Source organism: Ambystoma mexicanum, chromosome 13 (assembly GCF_040938575.1).
Source record: "Ambystoma mexicanum isolate Mex_15411 chromosome 13, UKY_AmexF1_1, whole genome shotgun sequence".
NCBI lineage: Eukaryota > Metazoa > Chordata > Amphibia > Caudata > Ambystomatidae > Ambystoma > Ambystoma mexicanum.
In genome coordinates, this window is record NC_090938.1 from 785,741,899 (window position 1) to 785,765,204 (window position 23,306).

Sequence of the window (23,306 nt, forward strand, 5' to 3'; positions counted from 1 at the left end):
CTAAAAGCCTGGATTTTAGTTCACGGAAGGCCATCTCAGTTCCAAATCCTGCCCAAAAACCTTACTGATGATCATTCAAGATGCTCTGCGATTTACCTGTAGGCAACTTGGTCCAACATTTTTAGAAGAAAGGGAGTATTAGTGATGGGCCTGCCTGAAGTTATTTGGAATATCCGCTGACAGACCTGGCTTTATAATAATGGGTGTGACCCATGCACCTTTGAGATTATGGGGCACAACCTCCTTAGCAAAGGAGAGGTTAACAAAATTGCAAATAGCTGCAAGCAAGGTAGGGGGACATGTTTTTATAATCATGGCCACCGATGGATACATTGTACACTTGATGGCCTTCAGGTGTTCAATGATAGGAGCCTGTTCTGCCGGTGAGATAGAAGTAAAACTAAATACCGGAATAGAAGGGCACCTACAAAAGTCCCTTCCTAGGTTTCCAGGTTCTACTCCAGGTAGCTTATCTTTCTTTTGGGCAATGCCAGCCCTAATGTTCCTTAATTTGCCCTGCATGGCATTCTGAATAATTTCACACTAGGCAGCATCCTTTACCACAAGACCTTGATCAATATGGTTGATGGATTCTTGTTCTTTATGTATTTTCAAGAGTTCCCTGGTATCAGATTGAGGATTATCAATTCTTTTGTTAAAGAAATATGTCTTAGCCTCAATTATTGCTAACCTATAATTTTTAGCAGCAGCCTTATATGCTAACAATGCTGACTGGGTCAAATGTAATTTCCAGTCATAAAAGAGTTTAAGCGTTGTTGATTTTAATTTCTTCAATTCCGGGGAGAACCAAAGACAATTTGTTCTACCTTCCTTAAGAATTTTTCTCTTTTGTGGAGCTAAAGTGTTTTCCACCGTATCTAGATTCAAGGTGATTGCTCTTGATATCTCCTCCAGGGGAGCGGAGACCGAGAGGTTTGCCGAGGGAGTAAGAAGAGGTTCTATCCTTTCGACCGATATAGTTTTTGAATTTCTAGTCATTACTCCTACCCCTAATCTCTTTTTCAGTTTCTTGGGAAATTCTGCTAGCACCGTAAACTCTATAAAGAAATGATCGGACCAAGGGCAAGGTGAAACAAAAACATCCTTGGTTCTAACTTTATGGCAGGCCACCCAATCAAGTGTGTGCCCCATACTATGAGTGGGAGAGTGAATCAATTGCTCAAAGCCCATCTCTACTAATGCAACCTGCAGTTCTAGTGCAGTAGCATCTTCTTTATGCCACAGCCATAGATTAATATCACCCTTCACAAGAAAACCTGTGTTAGGTTTCACTAGGGGAAGAAGGAAACTAGAGAGGCTCAGACATGGAGGGCGGTCTGTAGATCACTAGGACATTAATTGTTGCTTTCGCATTAAGTCCAATTTTAACACAGAGGGCCTCAATACCATCCATTATGTACCCTTTAGTTTCCTATGATGGTCAATGAAAGTCTGAAAACGTAAGCAACCCCGCCACCCCTACCCTCTTTCCTATCAAATCTTAACATGCCATACCCATTGCGAATTGCGAGATCGAGTGAGGGTGCAGCGGCATCATATCCCCACGTTTCTGTAATAGCACAGACGTCGATATCATTTTCCTCAATATGGGAAGGCCACCTCAATAGCATGTTTCACTAGTGATCTAGTGTTCAACATGAGAAATGTAATATTTGTTATAGGTAAGATCGTATTTCTACGGCCAGTTAACACAGCCCCTTATTCCAACTGTGGGATATGATCAAAAACTCCTATTGCTTAATTCAAAGAAGGGTGTTTAATAATAACATCAGCATCCAAATCAATCGAGCCATTCGAAGTAACAAGCCCCCCACATGCATCTACTGGGAAGGCCTCCACCTCAACAACAGACGCCCTGGCCGATATGTTAACAGAGAGCTCCCCTGCTAGTTGTTCAGCTTCACATTCCCACAGCATTGTAGCGATCCCATCCAACTCCATGATTTGAGCAGTACCTTCTGTCCCACCCTCCGACAACACAAGACCAATCCTAGAATTAGCAGGTTCAAAAATCCTTCGTGCTGCCGAAATTGCAGCACGCACTTCCAAAATGGCCATAACGAGAGAGGATCACACTTCCCCCCTTCCTTCCTTGCACAGACCTGCTGGACGCACTTGCGCCGGCGCTCACGCGCCCGCTGTGCAGATTAGTAGTTTTTTTTTACTACAGAGATGCTGGGACATGTAGTTCCCGGCAAATCTTATGTTTTAGAGGACTCTGAGCAAGGTTAATACGGCGATTCAGAGCCCAGTGGAACGTAATGCACTCAGTCAATTCCACAGTATCTAAAATGACAATAAAATACAATTTAAAATAAGTATTTTTAGGAAAAGCAGGACGGATTGGGTCCTGAAGCCTGATGAAATGTATTAGCTCACACACGCTCCAATTCACACAGTGCACAAGCACATTTTTAAAATTGAAGTAAAGGAGTACAAGCAAAGCAGCTCTTTAAATAGCCGCCACAGACACACTCGTGCAGGCGCTCTCATGCCTGCTGTGCAAATTAGTAGTCCTTTTGACTACAGAGATGCTGGGAAATGTAGTTCCCGGCAAATCTTGAGTCTTAGAGGACTCTTAGCAAGGTTAATAGGGCGATTCAGAGCCTAGTGGAACATAATGCACTCAATCAATCCCAAGGTATCTAAAATGGCAATAAAATACAATTTAAAATAAGTTTTTTTAAGAAAAGCCGGACGGATTGGCTCCTGAAGCCTGATGAAATATATTAGCTCAAACACGCTCCAATTCACACAGTGCACGAACAAATTTAAAAAATGTAAGCCATTACAAAAGTGGAAAGACCATATGCAAATCAGACTTATATGCAAACCACAAGCATCCCCAGACATGTTTCGGCCTCGTTGGGCCTCATCAGTGAGGAGTAGCTTGGGTCTCTTGGCCCAGCAGGCACAGGACCCACGTCTGGGTATACCCGTCCCACCATGATCCGTGACCATAGCAAAACAAAAGAGGTGATGGCTGGAAGGTTTTGAATTAATCTTAACCTCTGACATTGCTCTGTTGGCCCGTTGCTCATCTTGCTAGTGTAAGTGGTTCTGGTGGGTGGGGAGTGTTTGGGAGGGGAAACAGGTGCTAATTAATCCCCTCAGAGTGGGGTTGATCCACAGATTTCCACCAATGGGTATGTGGCAGAAAAAGTTATTAGCTCTGGGCTTCTGCAAGTGCTTCATGCCATGGACGACTGAGCTCTCTGGTTGGATGACCACACACTACTTTCATCTATTTCTGTTCATGCTTGTTTTGTGCTGTTTTTTGTCCATTTTATTTCTTAATTCTCACCTCCTATCTTCCACAGGCTACTCAATATTGGGTCATCCACAGGACTGAGCTTTGTCATTGACACCACGGGCAGTATGGGCGAGGAGATCATGGCCGCCAAGCTGCAGACTCGTGCCATCATTGAGAAGCGGCGGTACACACCAGAGGAGCCTGACTACTATGTGCTGGTGCCGTTCCATGACCCGGGTATGAAGGGGCTAAGTGGGGAGCTAAATGCCATCCACTGAGGGTGGTACTTTATTAATTACTCTTACTTCCTTAAGCCCTTGTATAATATGTTAGAACAAATGAGTACTAAGAATTCTAGAGCCTTTTGGAATCTGATTAACTTTAATCTACAAGCGAGTTCTCAACTTAATCCAATCCCAGATGTTTGCTGGATGCAACTCTTTCAAACTGTCTATCCAGTTATGAGTGCTCCATCTCACTCCCCTACTATTCTCAGAGCTGAGTCCTGGGAGTTCATTTTTGATAATACCAATATAAAAAGTTGAATTCGGCGGAGTAGATCTTCTAGAGCCCCTGGAGCAGATGGGTTGTCCAACTTCACGCTTAGAGAAAGACCAGCCTTATGGGCTGATTTTCTTTTCATGGTATTTTAAAAAGTGCTCGCTTCCAGAACGATTCCAGCTTCATGGCACCTTTCTATTTTGGTTCTCATTTTTCAAAAAGGGGGATGGACCACAACCTATTAATTGCTGTCGAATTGCTCTCCTGGACATCCGCAGTAAGTTGGTCTCCTAAAGGAGGATGCCATCATCAGGGAGAGACCAGACTAAATTGATTTGATCGATTTTACAATGGCCTTCAACAGTGTGAACCGAGAGCTTTTGTGGCAGAAGCTTTTTAATTGGGGCTGACCTTTGAGCCTCTTAAACACGTCCATGGCTTTATATTCAAACACTGCAGTGAAGGTCAAACTAAATCGACAAGGCCTCCTGTCCGCGGCCATTTAGACTAATAGAGGACTCAAACAGGGTTGTGTTCTAGCGTCATTGCTTTTTAATCTTTTATATTGGATATGGGAGAAGGCCTAACTCAGTGACGATCCTTCTCCCTGGTTTGGGCTCAACTGCGATAAACTGGTTGCTTTATGCTGACAATTTTGTTCTTTTAGACATTATGTCGATAAGCCTGCATCGTCAACTTTTAGCTTTGGAGAATTATGTTCAACACAAGGACCTAATTTTAAATATTAAAAACATCAAAATGTTCACTTTAAACAAAAAATAGATAATATGAATTGTAAATTTAAATGGTATTTGAATAATGTAGAACTGGACAGTGTCTGCTCTTATATACTTAGGTTTCTATTTATTTACTGAAACAAATAAGAACAAACTGTTTAAAGTTTTAAAATCGAAAGCCACTTGTCTTGCTGCCTTTGCTGCGATTATTAATGGAAAATACGCCCAGTTGTCCTTTATCCCAGTTCTGGAATTTTATTTAAAAGAAAGTTGTGCTCACTCTGACCTAAGGGTCTGAGATTACTTTAATAAACGGGAAGCTGAACTGGGCCAAGTTGTAGGATACTTTTACGAAACGTGTTCTCAGGTTACAAAATGGGGCTCCAAACTGTACTATTACGTATGTACTCGGCTTGGTATCTTTAGAAGCCTTCTTAATTTGGAAAAGACTGAGCTTGTTTTCCAAAATAATTAGCGCGTCAGAACTTTCTTTATGGATTACTTTAAAATTTCCTATGGAGCAACAAATAAATGTAACCTTTAATAAGTGGGTATTGCTAAATTTGGCACTGTTAGAGCAAATTGACGCCAACATTTAGATGTTGACGTCGAATCCCATTCAAGTGAAAACAAAAGCTATGGGAGCGAGACAGAATAACCACAATCGATGAAGTAAGAATACATAAAGTCGCACCTAGAGACGCTTGTGTACAGGCACGTTATAAATGACTTATATCGTATCATAAACAATCTCCCAACTTTTGATAGTTGAAAAACCGATGGCAACGCCTAATTATTTGATTAAATTCCTAAGTGCGTTTTTTTGCACTTCGAATGTTTAAATCTTTGCCCCAACTCTTCGCGACAAATGAGGTTCTGGGGGCCGGGAAGAAAGAGGAAAGAGGACTGAGAATCTGTTGCAATCATGGCGATCATAATAACATTGAAACCTTACCTCATCTGAATTTGGAATGCCAGGCACTATCTATTCGGCGTCACCATTTCTTTGGCTCTTTGATAAAGGAATTCAGTCTTTTAACAATTGAAACAGCTTGGTATAAAATCCTAGCTAATGGGCCCAACACCTGGCATTTTGCCACCTTGCAGTTTTTTGTAGAACTATTTCCCCGACTTTTGAATAGCTGGCGGCCTCTCTAATTTTATCTAATCCTGTTCAGTGTTTGATCACTATTTTTAGATTGATGAATTGATGTATTTTTTTATGTGTTGTTGAATTATATATGAAAATCTCAAATTTGTTTGTTTTTCTGTTTTTTTAATCTTTTTTTCTCTCTTTTTGTGAAAAGTTCACAGGATGGACTGTATCACAATAAATAAATAATAATAAACTTAAGCCCTTGAGTTCTAGGTATGATATGTCCTGTGCGTTAAGAGCTGAGGAGCCTAAAAACCTTGAATTGGTAATAGCAGCCAATCCTAAGCTCCTTCACCTTCACCGTTCAGTTCTTTTATTTTATTCTTTGCGCTGAAGAGGGATCTCCTTTGTCTCTTCTTGAGATTATTCATCATACATTATCTACTTTCTAACCTTTCAGGGTGTCCACTTTATTTAGCTCTTTACATTGTTTATTTTACTACTTCAGAGTCTGACCCCGTCTGACTGTATGCTTCACATTGGGTGACCCCGGTCTGCTGGATAGAGGCCTCTGTTCGCCTTCACCGCACCAGAAGCTTAAAAGTCTTTTTACACCTTTCGTCACCCATCAGGACCAACATCGGAGCATGATATAATGTGAATAAATCTACAAAGATCGTTTTCGGGTCTTATCGCCTTACCCTTTTTTTTAAGTGAATGTACCATTCACAATCGAGACAGTCAAAGAACCCTATATTTCCATCTCGGCAGATTTAGAGAGGTGTGCCAGGCCGCACGTTCTTCAGAAATGAAAGCCTATAGCATGTTAGATTGTCCGTGGACCGCAGACTGTTACGCTCTTGGCAATGTCTATCCTGAAATGTATTCACAATAGCATTGCTGGAACTAAAACTTGCCCCCCACAGTTTCCCAACATCCTGTCCTTATTGGGATCATCTTTAAAGCTGATCCAGGGGTTAATCAGGATGCTCTCAACTTGCATTACTCATGGAATATTATTTCCAGGTCGGACTTCCAGTTTGGCGAGGTCATCCTGTAGAATAATGTCTAAGTGATGGTATTCTGGACTGCAGCTCTGGTAGGATTCCTCCCTGTAGCAATGCATCCTCGGTGTGTAACCTGAAGGTCACATGTTGGAAACCCAGGGCGTGCACTCAGCCTGTCATCCTTCTGAGGTTGATAAGATGAGCATCATTGAATTGTCAGCACCTAGAGCAGAGTCACATCATGTAGTGTGCTATACAAGCAGCATAAGTAGTATACGCATATGCCTGGGATTTATTTCATGTGTAGGGTCACATGACCAAGTGAGCACAGAACTGACACCAGTAAAAGCTTAAAGGGATCTATTAATCAAATGTAAAACATGAGACTACTGCATGGAAATTGATTCGGGATGGCTGCAACAAAGGTTTGTGGGAAACGTAGTCCTTCAACTCAGGATGATATGTGAAAAACAGCAAAATACAATAAATAAATAAAAGGCTTACACACAGTTCCAGACAGGAAGGTCTCCTGCTCAGTGATTTCTAGAGCTCAGTCTTTCTCAGTGTCCGAAAGGTCCCCCCTTCCTGGGGTTCTCCTTTTCTTTGTTTCTTATTTCCTTCTTCCAGGCAAAAGGGTCTCACCCCCTCTATTCGACATCCCCTCTCCTGCAGATCAATGTTACTTTTTCTCCACTGTAGCACACCCCTCCTTTGGGCTCACAGGGCTCTCCTCCCTCTCTGCCTTCTGGGGACCAGGCTCTCTTCTACACTGCAGCCCACCCCTCTTCCAGGTTCATGGGCTTTCCTCTTTCTCATTGCAGTCCACCCCTGTTCCGGGCTCATAGATTCGCCTCTTATTCACTGAAGCCCACCCCTCTTCCAAGATCTTGGGCTCTCCTCTTTCTCACTGCAGCCCAACCCTCTTTGGGATTCATGGGCTCACCTCTTCCTAACTGGGGCACACCCCTCTTCTGGGGCTCAAGGGGCTTTTCTCCCTCTCACTGGATCACACCCCTCTTTTGGGGCTCAAGGTTCTTTTGGCTTCCTATCTCAAGCCCGGGGAAGAAAGTCTTTAAAAGGCTTGAAGCCATTTTGAATTTCTTTCAGTTGGTTTGAAGCACAGGAGCTGGTGTGTGTCCGCTGCTCTCCACTGGTCTTGCCTCCTGGCTGTCTCCCTGCACAGACGTTTGTTTTGTGGGTTTCTGGTGTTTGAAAAGCCACTTTAAGGTACAGGAAAGCCGCTGGTAAAGTCCCCACCTCTGAAAAATCATTTTATTTCTGGTAAGAGGGAAGGGCATTCTCGTTTACAAGCACTGCTGCTGGGAAGGGGAAAGGGGGTTGGAATGAGTTCAATTTTCCCCTTTGAGGATCCACACCTATTGTCTAAGGGGTCTCTCTGAATGTGCTGGTGTTTCCCCAGAGTGTATCTCACCATGAATCATTGATAGGCATTCTGGAATCCGCTCTGTGCTTTGGAGCTCCAAACATGATGCATCTTGGGAGATGCAGTCCTGAATACCCGTTTCTTTGAGACCTGGTAGTTCCCAACTAATCGTTCTAAATAGTTTGGGGTTGGTCCGCCTAACATCTAGGGTGTGATTTTGAGGGACTGTCTGGTAGGGTTTTTTGGGAGAATTCTGCAGGGTTATTCCACGAGGGCCTCCCATCATTCTTTGGTGGTAATTCTTTGCCTTGCACCAGATGATAGTCAGGATGCTTAGCTGGTCGGCTTGGGGTGATTATCAAGGTCCTATCAGCCCTACTCTCAGGCACACAGGGGAAAGGATTCAGGGTTGACCCTGTCACTTTGTCACAGTAGAAGGTACTGAAGGAGCTGGGACATAGGAGTAAGTAAAGTTGCTGTAACTCATGTACTTGTCGTCCAGTATTCTGTCAAAGATGCAACCTAGACCCCAACCCCTTGAGGTTCACCCCAATCCTGGCGGCACTATCCTTCCTCTCCTATACAGAGAGGAGAACTCAAATGCAGGAGCTAGATGCGAATTAAGATGTCAATCCTGGGAGTGGGTGGATCTAATCAGTCTCTGGTTTCTAAGCTCTTAAAGTGCTAGGCTCCTGCTTCACCTCTGCTCAATACTAGGACACCCCATGTGTCCAAATGAAGAGGTGAAAGGACTGAGCGCAATAGTCAGTACGGTAGGCAGTGTCAAGGCATGAAGGACACAGACAACAGATTCCAAATTCAAACAATCTATTTTTTATCAACTTAAATGCCAGGATGGAAAAAGGCCTACCTTGCCCTATACTAAGGTGGGATGTCCCTACCTTAATAAAACTAAGGAGAGTCTGAGTCAAAGTCTTCAACTTAGGAATCTGTCTGTGTCCAAAACCTATGCTTGCCCTCACAACTATAACTGTACAACGTGTAGGGATTTCAGCATTCAACAGAAAACAGTGTTCAACACAAAGTCCTGAGTGTCTTCCAGCTCTCTTCCCCAAGCATAAAACAGTTAAACCAAGTAACGTCTACAAGTCCCCTTATTTAGAATTACAATGCAAAGAAGTCTCCTCAGGTCTCAGGGATTCCTTCCCCAAGTTAGGACTCTGGGTTCCCTTCACCAAGCTCCAAAACACAATTCCAAAAGAAACACAAAATGTCTTCATCTTCCACGTTAATGCTGTTTTCAAATGCACAGTTCCATTGATTTTGTAGTTTTCCCACAGGTTGAAATCGTCTAAATGATTTTGTAGTTTTCCCACAAGTGGAAATTGTCAAGCTTTGGGTTCCGTTTAGCAACGTCTTAATTCAATCTGGTGTTCAATAATTAAACCTCTGGCTTAAGGTTTGTTTTCCCTTTATATAGAGTTCAATAAAAGTTAATTTCCCTTTAAATATATAATTCAATGTGCGGAAACCTTGGAAAACGTGGTTCTCATCACACACAACCAGTCCGATGCAAGATAATGGTAGACAAATATAACTGCTTGTTTTGCTTTCATTGTTTACTTCGGTGTTCAGAGTCTTTTGGGAACATGCTCCTTGCCACACACGTCCACTCTCATACAAAGTATTCTCCTTTCTTGTATGCTTAAAAAGCAAAAATGTTTGTTCCACTTTAATTGAACTGTTCACTGTTCAGAGACCTTCGAAAGCTTGCCTTCTGACGTACGCGCCCACTCCGCTACAATGTATTTAATAAAATGCTTAAGTTCACACACGCGCATCGGGTTTCTTAAGCCCCAGAAACTCACTGGTCGCTTAGGATGTTTGGGGTGCAGTGCGGATCACATGGCCTTCTTCCTCTAGTGCCGGTGCTCTGGTTTCTTCCCCTTAGACACTCCTGCAGTGGTCCTTCACCACAGCGGAACAAGCACTTCAGCTAAAAAAGCAACGGGGCAGCCTTCCAGCACAGCTCCCTTCACCTTTCTTGGTCCGCTCCAGGGAATCCTCACTCCTGTGCCATGCTGAACGGTCCTCTGCTGCATGCACCGGCCTCCTAGTCCTTCTGCTGTCGATTCCCCCTGCCACTGGGTTGGGCTCCATTTATACACCTGCAGCCCCTTGACAGGTTGCATCAGTAAATGACTTTTCAGTCCTGTCTGACTCTCATTAAAGGGACATGCTGGACCTTCACTACTCCTAGCAGGCATCTTCCTCTTCCCAGTACTGGAGTGGTAAAAGAGCATAGTCTTCATTTCTCTTAGTTGCCTCTTCTTCGTCCCAGTACTGTCAAGTGTCATTGGTGGAGAAATGAGGGGAGCTGGCTTATAATAGCCCATAAAGGTTGTGGAGGGGTTGGGTTGGTTTTCACTAGGGAGAGGGGGATACCATGTCTCGCCCAAGGGCACCCCACTTCCAGTTCCGAAGCATCCTCCACCCAGGTGATCCTCCCCCACTTATCCACCCCTGGGTCGGGATCCAGTAGCGATGGCCTTTCCATGGCCACCTGTGCAGAGGATCCAAGGGGCAAGGGGTTCAGGAGTGAGAATACCCTCAGGTTTCTCACAGTAGCATTAAAGTTTCTTCCTCCACTTGTAATATGGCCAGCCACCCCCATCTAGTGCTTAGATTTCCACCCTTATAGTTTCCAAGTCTTCATATGAATGAGAAATGGCAGAACCATATTTCCCATGATGCATTTGGATGCAAGTTTCAAAAGCAGACTTGGAGGTAGAAGTTGCTAGAGAGCAGCTAGCAGCTGTTTCCATAGACATGGGGCCGTTCACATTGCGCGACGTTGCTGGATCGTGGTATCTGTCGTTTAAAGCTACAAAGACTCACGCATACGGTTAGGGGCTGTAAGAACAGGCACCAGTGGTGCTTCTACTACATGGCCAAGCCTTGGATCCCCTGGAATATGTTATGCAAATCGTTAATTGCCAATTTCTTTAAAGATCTCATTGTAATGGCAGCATTGGCACTGCAAACTGGAGAAGGGAGAGCGGAGCAGTGAATAGCCACAGCTGCCAGAGGGCCTGCAGGCAGTGCTGGAAATGGAAACCCCTTCTGTAGGGTTCGAGGAGTGGCCTGAGTGTTGGGGTGGGTTTGAGGGGCAGAGCCGGGGCACATTTATAACAGACAAGTGATAGGTAACAGATTTCCCCAAAAAAGTATACTGGTACACATGTAACGTTAGCAGTACGTCCAACCAATCAGGGGCCAGCATGCAAAATGAAAAATTGCCTTGGTACTCAACAGATCATCTGTTTTCATCTGAGTTGAGCCTTTCAGAGAAGGAAGGACATTTTGAGGGTCACAATGTTGTGTATTATTGACAACAGAAGTTATTAATACAAGAAAATTATTTAATTGTAATAACATGGTAAACTGGGTTTTTAAAACAATATTTGAAAACTTAGTATGTAAATGTTGCCTCAAGTATACACAATAGTTGGAATAAAAACAGTATGCTTGTCTTGAGCAAATCACATTAACAACCTATAAAAACCATATGCATTGTTTTCTGATAGTTGTGTTGCATTGCTTTATTTGTGTGTTTTTTTAGAAGCTAGGTTTATCAAACGAAGGAGGATATAATTCCAAGATAGATAGAAATGCCACTTTGAGAAAGTGGAAGGAGCAAATAGCACCAATGAGGGTTCCAGGTTGAGCTGCATGATCTAAACCAGCATACTGGAAACATAAGAATGACAACCGATTTTTATGTGACTATACCTTTGGTAAAAGGGTTGTATGCATGGATCAGCAAGTACATAATGCACACTGAGGTGGTGCTCATTTCATTTTTCACAACATTCACCTTAACAGCAAAAGGCATGTGCCCATGAAATATAAACACTGTTTTGGATAGACTCTGGATTTGGATATTAGGGAAAAAACATCTGTTACTCCTTTGGGGTCCTATGGGCATGCAGTGGAGGACTGTGATGTGTATGGCCTTTCCCTGAATCGGGGACCTGGGGAAATATTTGTCAGATTGTCAGATTGTCAGAATGACCCCATTTCCAGCACTGCCTTTAAGTTGATTCTCCGGGACACATTGCCTGTCTGGTCACCACGTCTTTGCTGTCATGTTAATGTGCATGTGAGTAGAGAATAGCAGGCCTAGGAAAGACCCATCCATCTCATATCAACCCTTCCCTCTGTGGGGCATGACAGCGTAGAAATAAGAACAGACTGGCTGCCTCCTGGAAGTTCACATAGACAATGTGGTTTTGCTATATGCATTTTCCATTTCATCAAAGCTTTGGTTGGGGGGAGTTAATCGCAAGCTTTGGGGGTCGTCATGGAAAGTGGCATTGGCAAACAGTCATAAATGGGCATAAACTTGTGTCCCACACATCCTGAAATGCATGTGCTCATTTGCCTCACTACATCCCTAACTGACGGCCTTCCTCTCCTCATTCAAGCATCTGTTCCTCCTTTGCCCCAGAATTTGGACCTGTCTACAAGACCAGGAACCCTGACGAGTTCTGGACCTTCCTGAACCTGCTGAGCCCCCTGGGGGGTGGCGATGAGCCGGAGATGAGCCTGTCCGCCATACAGGTATGAATTATCACCGATACTTTCCCAGGTGCTGCCGCTGCTTCTGGAGATCCGGCCTTGAATAACACTGCATTCCAGCTTTCTGCAATGCAACAATCAGCCTATCTCTTATAGCAAAGGGGCCCCTACCTCCAAGAATTCGATCACGTCTTTGTGTGGTCCGAGCCATTCCATCTAAATACATTCTTGATGTCATTGTGTGCATTAGATATGTGCCCCATTGACATCACAGGATGCTGTGCTCTTTCTCAGTATTTATATCCATTCAATTGTCATAACGCTTTGAATTGGGGTAATTGTATGCCCTAAAGTTATGGGTCTGCTGTCTTTCCGTCCCACATTCCTCCAACTTTGCTGGTATGCTGTCCAAGTTTACAATTCCCCAAAGGGGGCAGTGTGAAGGAAGCAAGCCCTTGGTGGAGTATCCCTAGAAACGACCAAGCCGCTGAGTTCAATGCAGTCGCTGTGGGGGTGGGAGGGTGAGCGCCGAAGGCGCCAGGGGGCATAGCCCACCTCATTATATACAAAATGTTTATACTCTAGATGTACCCACACAAATGAACAGAGAATCCTCTCTCGTCTAAGGTATACAATCCAATGTTAACGTGTGTGGAGAAATTGGACGAAGCATCTGTTGTAATATGCAGTTGAAAAGATACATTCCCCATGAGAACTTGCAAACGATGGAAGTCCCCCTGCATTCACATTGTACCCCCTCTGCCCTCAGGCGGCAGTCATCCGCACTCACTGTTCACCCCGTAACACGCACATTGCAACCCAATGCTCTCATATTGCACTCCACTGCACTCACATTTGACCTTGTAACACTCACATTGCACCCAGAGCAGCACTCTTCCTTTCCATCATCCTCTGACTCCCCTATGCACTGTCTCCGGTTCTTCCCCAACTCTTTCTGTGATCTCAGAGGAGGTGTTTTTATAAATTGGGTTGTGTGGCTCACTTCAGTGGAGGAAATATAAAAGGATAAAACAAGAAAATAAAAGTCAGAGACCTCAGTTGAGCAGCAAAGATCATGCCAGCAGATCGTGGGGTCAGGCTTACTACTAACTTCTGAGGAATTTCCAGTGAACCAGACCCTGCGCTATGCCAACCACGGGCAAGAGGCAGGAGAGGCTATCTATCCCCCTTGCAAGTGTCGCATCAACTCACACACATAAGGCGCTGTGTCAATATAGAAAACACTGACCAACACGCATGAGTGCAGTCAGCCCTCATACCACTGAGTGCTCAGTGGTGACTACTAGCACGGCCCTACGAGCACGTCAGGCACATTCTCCAAAATGGGAACTTAAACCTAGTTAGCTCACTAGCAATATTTTAAATTGGAAATATAGACAATATCCTAATTGAGTTTTTACTTTAAATACACAGAGTCCAAAAGCAAGTGAAAATCACTGTTTTTGTATATCCATCGGCAAAAAACAATGCAGTTCACTGTGCCTTTGAGAACCAAGCTATCAGGGTGCCCCACAATGCACTGCAGTGACAGCCGTACTGCATTTTCACAGAGGTTACGAGATTGCACTCATGCGCAGGTATATTCTGTGTTTGTGGTCATAATGCAGATCCCATGGTGCAGAATTCTGATTACAGGTAAGTAACCTTCACCTTCTTGCTAGCACACCCTTGATGACACAGGGGCCTACCAGTGAGGTGCTAGAACAGTACCCGCTCCAAGCCTCTCTGCATGCAGAGTTCTTTGGCACACTGACCATGCCCTGTGTTTTATCCTCTTGTAACCTCTTTTGGGGACCCTGTTTTTCGCAGCTGGCGCTGATGAACACCCCGCCGCATTCAGAGATATTCGTCTTTACAGATGCTTCTGCCAAAGATGCCGAGCTGAAGAAGGCTGTGGAGTCCCTGATCCAGGAGCGGAAAGCTAAGGTACTGCTTGTTCTGCTTTATTAGTGGAGGCGCCGCCTCAGCCTGCAAACGTATGTGGCATGGTTCATAGTGGAAAACAATGCCAATTTCTCCCTCTTTCTCCCTCTGAACCTTTTTTCTTTTCTTACCCTCCACATTCTTTTTCTTTTCTTCCCCTTATGACCCTATCTCCATTCTTTTTCTCTTGTGTCTCCATTCTTCTTCTTTTCACTCTTAACTTTCTTTCTGTCTGTGAGGGGAGCAAGGTTTGTGTAAGGCTGCGTGCCACTGCCCGAGGATTCATTTCTCACGAGGAGGCAAAGGGCGAAAAACACAAAGGCGACTTTGCAGAGCAGAGCCAGTAAGAATCCTACTAGTTCGTTATTTTTTGGACCTTTGCAAGAGGGGGGCAGCGCTGTGTACAAGCCCCTGCACCAGGGCAGCAGTAAAACAGAATAAAACACACATTTGCCAGAGTTTTACCATTTCTGTTTGAAGATAGCGCCAAAGTTAATAATACTATGATTAATTTTGCATACTTGATTTAATTTTTGATAATTGCCTTATTGCTACTGTAAACATAAAAGGGGGATAGCATGTTTTTCTGGCCATTCACTTGTCAGCACCCCTACCTATTTTCTGATAAATGCCTCTTTCCATCCTTTCCTTTTCTCCGCTCCCCCATTTTGATTATTTTGTGTTTGTTTCGTGACCTCAGCTTTCTTTCTGCACCTGCCTAGGACTCCCCCTACCTCTGCACACAGTTTTATCTCGTACTTTCGCTATTTCTCAGCTGGCATGCAGGATCACTCATGCATCTGCATTGACGCACAGCACATATTATTGCGAACTTAACCAGCAAACCTAACATTTTAAATCTATTCTTTTTACCTTTGTATCCTGAAATGTGCTTTGCTTGCCATCACATCATGTTCATTATGTAAACGCAAGACCACATCTGGTCCACCAAGTTATTACAACAAGCTGAGTGCCCCTTTTATGACATCTTTGTGCAGCCTGCTGATGCAGGGCCAACTCAGCCTTTCATCCTTCCGAGGTCGATAAATTGAGCACCAGGCAATACTACGCTGTGGGATAATAATATCAACTGTTATCTCAGCGCTCCGGTGGCTGTAGGCTTGTAGCGCGATATAAAACTAGATATTATTATATTACTGTGTCCAAAAGGGATGCATAAGACACTTAAAACACAAGTAATACAGTTGCAGTTGTAGATTCCAGGTTAAGCACCAGGTAGAGTTGTAAAGTGGGAGATGCTGGCGTTATATATACAGACGCAACCTTTATAAATATAAGGCCTATGGTCAAAATTCAGATCAAAGACCCAAACATTCACACAAATGCACAGCGAAATATTACAGAAAGGTAATTAGTGGGTACACAGTTTTTAGAGTAGGAAACTTTAGTTTATAGAACAGAATGGGAGAAATCCAATAGGCAAGACCTAGTTATAACGATACATTAGGTAAGTTCTATGTACGGGTTCCAGGACCCACTCAGCTGGAGAGTTAAAGGGAACCTGGCAGAATAGATTCAGATCCAGGTTGGATGAACTGGCCGGAGGAGGGATACCCACATATCATTGAAGGGCCTTGCAGCGGTAATGTGGTGTCTTGAAGACTGTATATGCAGCTTAGAGGACCTACAATGAGCTGGGGACAGGATGACAGCAGTGCAGTTTCCAGAGGAATCCTAACTGTCCCTTTCGGTGCTCACTAAGTCATCAGGGCCAGTGGTGGACTTACGAATGGCTCAGAATCCCCATCCACTAGCCATACACAACCACAGGTCTGTGTGTATCCCCGGCCCCCCAATGGCATGCAGTGAAACATACAAAGTTTGACAGCCATTCAATCCGGTATGGCCAGCCAACTTACTTTCAAGAAGGTCGATTACGGTATCTGGCAGACAACTGTTCAGCCTAAACTTGATTCCATTCATGCAATAGCTTTCTTTGTGGCCTTTGTCCAGAACCCAGGAAATAGGATGACCCTACATGGCCATCCCTACCAACCAAAAGGTGGAAGAAGATGACGGAGGCATTGGTTGAGAGTGCTGGGCTTAACAACAAGTAGGCATGTTGGCACTCTTAACCCAGCCAGATGCAAAGGATGAGCTTGCACGCTAAATCTAAAGCCTGGCTCTAGCAAGCACACCCTTAGCCCAGCAAGATGCAAAGGATGAGCCTGCACGCTAAATCTAAAGCCTGGCTCTAGCAAGCACACCCTTAGCCCAGCCAGATGCAAAGGATGAGCTTGCACGCTAAATCTAAAGCCTGGCTCTAGCAAGCACACCCTTAGCCCAGCCAGATGCAAAGGATGAGCTTGCACGCTAAATCTAAAGCCTGGCTCTAGCAAGCACACCCTTAACCCAGCCAGATGCAAAGGATGAGCTTGCACGCTAAATCTAAAGCCTGGCTCTAGCAAGCACACCCTTAACCCAGCCCGATGCAAAGGATGAGCTTGCACGCTAAATCTAAAGCCTGGCTCTAGCAAGCACACCCTTAACCCAGCCAGATGCAAAGTATGAGCTTGCACGCTAAATCTAAAGCCTGGCTCTAGCAAGCACGCCCTTAACCCAGCCAGATGCAAAGGATGAACTTGCACGCTGAATCTAAAGCCTGGCTCTAGCAAGCACGCCCTTAGCCCAGCCAGATGCAAAGGATGAACTTGCACGCTGAATCTAAAGCCTGGCTCTAGCAAGCACGCCCTAAGCCCAGCCAGATGCAAAGGATGAGCTTGCACGCTGAATCTAAAGCCTGGCTCTAGCAAGCACGCCCTTAGCCCAGCCAGATGCAAAGGATGAACTTGCACGCTGAATCTAAAGCCTGGCTCTAGCAAGCACGCCCTTAGCCCAGCCAGATGCAAAGGATGAACTTGCACGCTGAATCTAAAGCCTGGCTCTAGCAAGCACGCCCTAAGCCCAGCCAGATGCAAAGGATGAGCTTGCACGCTGAATCTAAAGCCTGGCTCTAGCAAGCACACCCTTAACCCAGCCAGATGCAAAGGATGAACTTGCACACTGAATCTAAAGCCTGGCTCTAGCAAGCACACCCTTAGCCCAGCCAGATGCAAAGGATGAACTTGCACACTGAATCTAAAGCCTGGCTCTAGCAAGCACACCCTTAACCCAGCCAGATGCAAAGGATGAACTTGCACACTGAATCTAATGCCTGGCTCTAGCAAGCACGCCCTAAGCCCAGCCAGATGCAAAGGATGAACTTGCACGCTGAATCTAAAGCCTGGCTCTAGCAAGCACGCCCTAAGCCCAGCCAGATGCAAAGGATGAACTTGCACGCTGAATCTAAAGCCTCGCTCTAGCAAGCACAACCTTAGCCCAGCCAGATGCAAAGGATGAGCTTGCACGCTGAATCTAAAGCCTGGCTCTACCAAGCACACCCTTAGCCCAGCCAGATGCAAAGGATGAGCTTGCACGCTGAATCTAAAGCCTGGCTCTAGCAAGCACACCCTTAACCCAGCCAGATGCAAAGGATGAACTTGCACGCTGAATCTAAAGCCTGGCTCTAGCAAGCACACCCTTAGCCCAGCCAGATGCAAAGGATGAGCTTGCACGCTGAATCTAAAGCCTGGCTCTAGCAAGCACACCCTTAACCCAGCCAGATGCAAAGGATGAGCTTGCACGCTGAATCTAAAGCCTGGCTCTAGCAAGCACACCCTTAACCCAGCCAGATGCAAAGGATGAACTTGCACACTGAATCTAAAGCCTGGCTCTAGCAAGCACACCCTTAGCCCAGCCAGATGCAAAGGATGAGCTTGCACACTGAATCTAAAGCCTGGCTCTAGCAAGCACACCCTTAGCCCAGCCAGATGCAAAGGATGAGCTTGTACACTGAATCTAAAGCCTGACCCTTAACCCAGCCAGATGGGAATCACCTGTGCTCCTAGTCCGGATATGGGAAGTCTCAGCGCTCAGACCAGGTGTCATTGGATGTTACGTCATCCTGGTGTTGAATGTGGCTGCATAGCTTGCAGCATTACGATAGCCTATATGGATTCTCAGACAAGATTTGAGCATAGCTAGCTCCCAAAGTGTTTAGAATCCCTGTTTCTGGCTGCAGAACGTCTAGATCTAAGGCTTCGGAAAAACCCTCACCGATTCTTGGAGTTGGTAAAGATGTAGTTTTGTATCCAGTGCATGAAAGACGACAGCGTTTGGGTTTTTGGAAAGCTATTCCACTGACTTCCCTGTGCTGGACCACCAAACCCTGCTGTGCACCTGCTGACGACAGCCACAGATTCTTACACTAATTACCCCCTCGCCTCTTCTTAAGTCATTACTCAAGTCTTCCTGGGCATGCACTACAATGAAGACTGTGGCAGTTTCATGCAACCTTACACACAGCACGCACACAAACTGGAGGCTGTACTCACTGCGCTCCGTGTGATCCATCTATGCTGGAAAAGACCAGCGAGGGGAAAAACAGACCAAGGAAAACAGAGGCAGTCATGATGACACAATGCACAATAGGTGTAGAAGTGATATATGAGATAATGAAAACAGATAATAACAGACAATACAATGCATGAGGAGTTTTTCTATAACATATTTGTATACATCTTGGTTTAAGTGCAGATCTGGTCTAGTGGCTATGTTGAGAATGGGGTCTAGTGGCTAAGTTCACATGTGATCTACGCTAAATTCACATGTGATCTTGTGGCTAAGTTCAGAACAGGGTCTATTGGCTAAGTTCACATGTGAGCTAGTGGATACGTTGAGAAAGGGGTCTAGTGGCTAGGTTCACATGTGATCTAGTGGCTAAGTTGAGAAGGGGGTCTAGTGGCTAAGTTCACATGTGATCTAGTGGATACATTGAGACGGGGGTCTAGTGGCTAAGTTCACATGTGATCTAGTTGCTAAATTGAGAAGGGGGTATAGTGGCTAAATTCACATGTGATCTGGTGGCTAGGTTGAGAAGGGGGTATAGTGGCTAAGTTCACATGTGATCTAGTGGCTAAGTTCACATGTGATCTACGCTAAATTCACATGTGATCTAGTGGCTAAGTTCACATGTGATCTATGCTAAATTCACATGTGATCTAGTGGCTAAGTTCACATGTGATCTACGCTAAATTCACATGTGATCTAGTGGCTAAGTTCAGAACGGGGTCTACTGGCTAAGTTCACGTGTGATCTAGTGGCTAAATTGAGAACGGGGTCTATTGGCTAAGTTCACATGTGATCTAGTGGCTAAGTTGAGAAGGGGGTCTAGTGGCTAAGTTCACATGTGATCTAGTGGATACATTGAGACGGGGGTCTAGTGGCTAAGTTCACATGTGATCTAGTGGCTAAGTTAAGAGTCTAGTGGCTAAGTTGAGAAGGGGGTCTAGTGGCTAAGTTCACATGTGATCTAGTTGCTAAATTGAGAAGGGGGTATAGTGGCTAAATTCACATGTGATCTGGCGGCTAGGTTGAGAAGGTGGTCTAGTGGCCAAGTTCACATGTGATCTGGTGGCTAGGTTGAGAAGGGGGTATAGTGGCTAAGTTCACATATGATCTAGTGGTTAGCTGTAGATGTGATGTGGTAGTTGCATCAGGGGGTGGTCTCGTGACTATTGATCCATCCACTACCTCTCTTTTACATTTCTCACTGTCGCTCCTTCTCATCCTCTCCCTCTTTTTCCCCCCACCAGGTCACTTTCCTTATCACAGAGGACCCCTCTCGGAGCATGGTGGGCAGTAGCCGTGGCCGAGGCCGCCGAGAGCTGCTGCCTGCCAACCGGTTTGACCTGTATGCCAGCTTGGCCCAAAATTCCGGTGGCCAGATAGTTTTCACCAACAATGAGAACATCAAGGATGTCTCCACCATCATTGAAGATGCCACCAACTCCACCACGGTAAGGAAGAATACCTCGACCAATGAAGTACTGTACCCACCATTGTCAAGGATGCACTCCTTCAGTAAAAGGCACACATTTTCCCTAGAGCAATTTGGGGGTTTGATGAGTTCACAGATGAGAGGATAGGGGGTGAGGACAGGGAAATCCTGGGGGCCAAGGAGTGCTGCATGCTCTGCCATGATAACATTGTTTTTAAGTTGACAGTACTTATTTTGTGCAATCGCTAAGTGATTATGTTATAAGGACGACATGAGTCGGCTAGTCCTGTTTCGTTTTCTCGGGGGGGTGTGTGACTTCTTGCCTCACTTTCATCCCGCTCGGCTTTTATGTGCTGGAACAATCACCCACACAGCGGACGGGCGCAGCGGGCATGCCGTCAGCGTGCCAAAGGCGCGCTTAAGGCAAGCCTGTCTCTGCTCATCCGTGCCAAGTCCAGGCTCTTGATGATGCTGGCCTTGCCCATACCCAAGACCATATCTCCTATTCACGTAGCACACTCACAGCCTTGGCACCGATTAACTTGTCATGGCCTCAGGGATTTCCACGCTCTCTTACTACTATTCTCTCTGCTTGTGCTTCTCAGAAGGCTATTGGTTTGCTTTCTGTGCTAAACGCTCTTATGGTCAATGGCCGCTCTGCAGTTGCGCCCCGGGATGACCTTAGATTTATTTTAGAAACACATGCGCCCAATGTGTTCTGCATTACCAAAACATGGTTTAATGCACACTCTGGCCCTGACATTGTTCAGCTTATGCCAGCAAATTACGATATAGTGCAACTTGATCGACCACCTCCCAAGTCTGGAGGTGGCACTACGCTGATAGTGGAGAAACTTTATAACTGCCAGCCTGTACCTTTTGTACACAATCTTCCCTGCAAATAGCTTCTTACTAAATTGCAGGCTTCTCCAGAATGCACTGTTTACTTTCTTGTGGTGTATCTCTCATGCTGTTATTGATGCAACTCAACATAACATAAATAAGGGCTTGAATATCGGCAATGTTCTGTTTGCGGCTCTTAAAGACTCAGCAGATGTTTTAGCCCCTCTGCAGCTCCTCCCCATGCGCTGTCTACCCTCAGCCCCCTGGTATTCTTCAGATTTGAGGTCACTGAAACAGAAATGCTGTCGCATGGAGCGGAAATGTCACTTACTATTCAACCCCGAATCTAAGCTGGCATACACACAAGCAAGGAATTATTACCCAGATTCTGTTAAAACAGCTAAAACCCAGCATTATGCCAATCGGATCCTTAATGCCTCGTGCTCTTCTAAGGAGCTTTTCGCGGTAGCCAAGGACCTCACTGCTCCTGCTCAATCTCCCTCTTTGGCCACTTGCTCTCAATCCCAGTGCGATCTTATTGCTTCCTTCTTCCAAAATAAAATCCTTACTATAAGAGACAAAATACGTGCTGAGAGAATTATCTACCCTAAAATTGCTATATCTTTGAACTGCCTGGTTGTCAAATGCTCTAGCACGTTTAGTTTTGCTACCATTACGGAAGGTTTGGTATCAGAAGTGCTTCTTGAACTTAAATCCGCCTCACCTATGGATCCTATCCCTTTGTATATTTTGCTGGACCCATCCTTGAATTTGGTTCCACTACTTACTGAGGCGTTTCTACACTCATGTACTACCGGATTCATTGCCCCATCCCTTAAGCATGCAGTTGTTTCCCCGCAGCTTAAGAAGCCCGTTTAGATCCTTTAGCGGCAGAAAACTACCAACCGATCACGCTTCTTCCCGCTATGACCAAATTGCTGGAATCAATTGTCACTTCTCAGCTTTCACCCTATTTTGAGGCCAACAATATCCTCCTCCCTTTCCAGACGGGCTTCCGTCCTGGGATGGGTACAGAGTCAGTTATAGTTGCACTCCATGACAACATTGCACTGGCATTAGACCGCAGAGAGACGAGTGCTCTTATCTTACTGGATCTCTCCGCGGCCTTTGATACCGGCGACCATCTGAGACTGTTACAGTGTCTATCAGACGCTGGTGTTTCGGGAATGCCCCTGAAATGGTTCTCCTCTTTTCGATCTGGCCGTACCCAAGTGGTGTTTCTCCCCCTTTTAACTCTCCCCTCATGGTGGTTGACTGCAGAGTCCCTCAGGGCTCGGCACTCTCCCCTCTGCTTTTTAACTTATACATGGCTGCCTTGGCCAGGTTTATAGCCAGCTTCGGTGGGCATTTCTTCATATATGCGTAAGATACCCAAATCTTTTTTCATCACAACTCCCCTAAGGAAAGCCCTACAGTACTCCTGAGAGATTTCCTCTCAGCTGTCTGCCATTGGATGTCCGAAAACTGGCTTAAGCTGAATGGTGAAAAGTCTGAGATACTAGTGATCGGCCAGACATCCAATGGCTGGACTCCTGACTATTGGCCCATCTGTTTGGGACCCTGTCCCAAACCTACCACTGTAGTTAAAATTCTTGGAATCAAGATTATGATGTCAGGCTCTAGAGAGGCACAGATCTCCTCGGTCTGCCGGAGTGGCTTTGCGAAACTCTGGGTACTGAAGAAGGTGCTTCTGTTTCTTCCCAACCAGGCGAGGAGCATCTGGGCCAGCCAGAGGTTCTGCTCCATTGACTTCAGATCCTCCAGAATGCGGCGCCCAGGCTGGTTCTCTGCGCCCCTAGACTAGCCCACTCTCAGGACCTACTTTGGCGTATCCATTGGCTCCCTGTCAGGACTCGGGTGAAGTTTAAGATTCTCTGTATGGTCCATCGTGCCATCCACTCCTTGAGCGCTATGTTCCTCCAGTCGAAGTTGTCTTTTTATCAACCTAAGAGAGTCCTCTGTCGACCGACCAGCTTCTGTTGTCTGTTCCCCGCTTCCGTCGCTCTCGTGCAGGAGACAGATCCTTTTCGGTGTTGGCTCCGACGCTGTGGAATGCTCTTCTGCTGCACGTTAGGAACATTCAGGCACTATCTGTTTTTTGTAAGCATCTAAAGACCT

At 45.4% G+C, this 23,306-nt stretch overlaps 1 protein-coding gene across 4 annotated transcripts in view; it reads left to right on the forward strand.

The window, feature by feature from the left end:
• The window catches only part of VWA7 (von Willebrand factor A domain containing 7), a 255,716-nt gene that overhangs the window by 168,178 nt on the left and 64,232 nt on the right, over positions 1 to 23,306 (forward strand). For all 4 annotated transcript variants that reach the window (XM_069635146.1, XM_069635145.1, XM_069635143.1 and 1 more), the window contains exons 7-10: positions 3,342 to 3,511; positions 12,471 to 12,583; positions 14,372 to 14,488; positions 20,140 to 20,343. In XM_069635146.1, the coding sequence (XP_069491247.1) occupies positions 3,342 to 3,511; positions 12,471 to 12,583; positions 14,372 to 14,488; positions 20,140 to 20,343 (604 nt within the window). The remainder of the gene's footprint in view (positions 1 to 3,341; positions 3,512 to 12,470; positions 12,584 to 14,371; positions 14,489 to 20,139; positions 20,344 to 23,306) is intronic.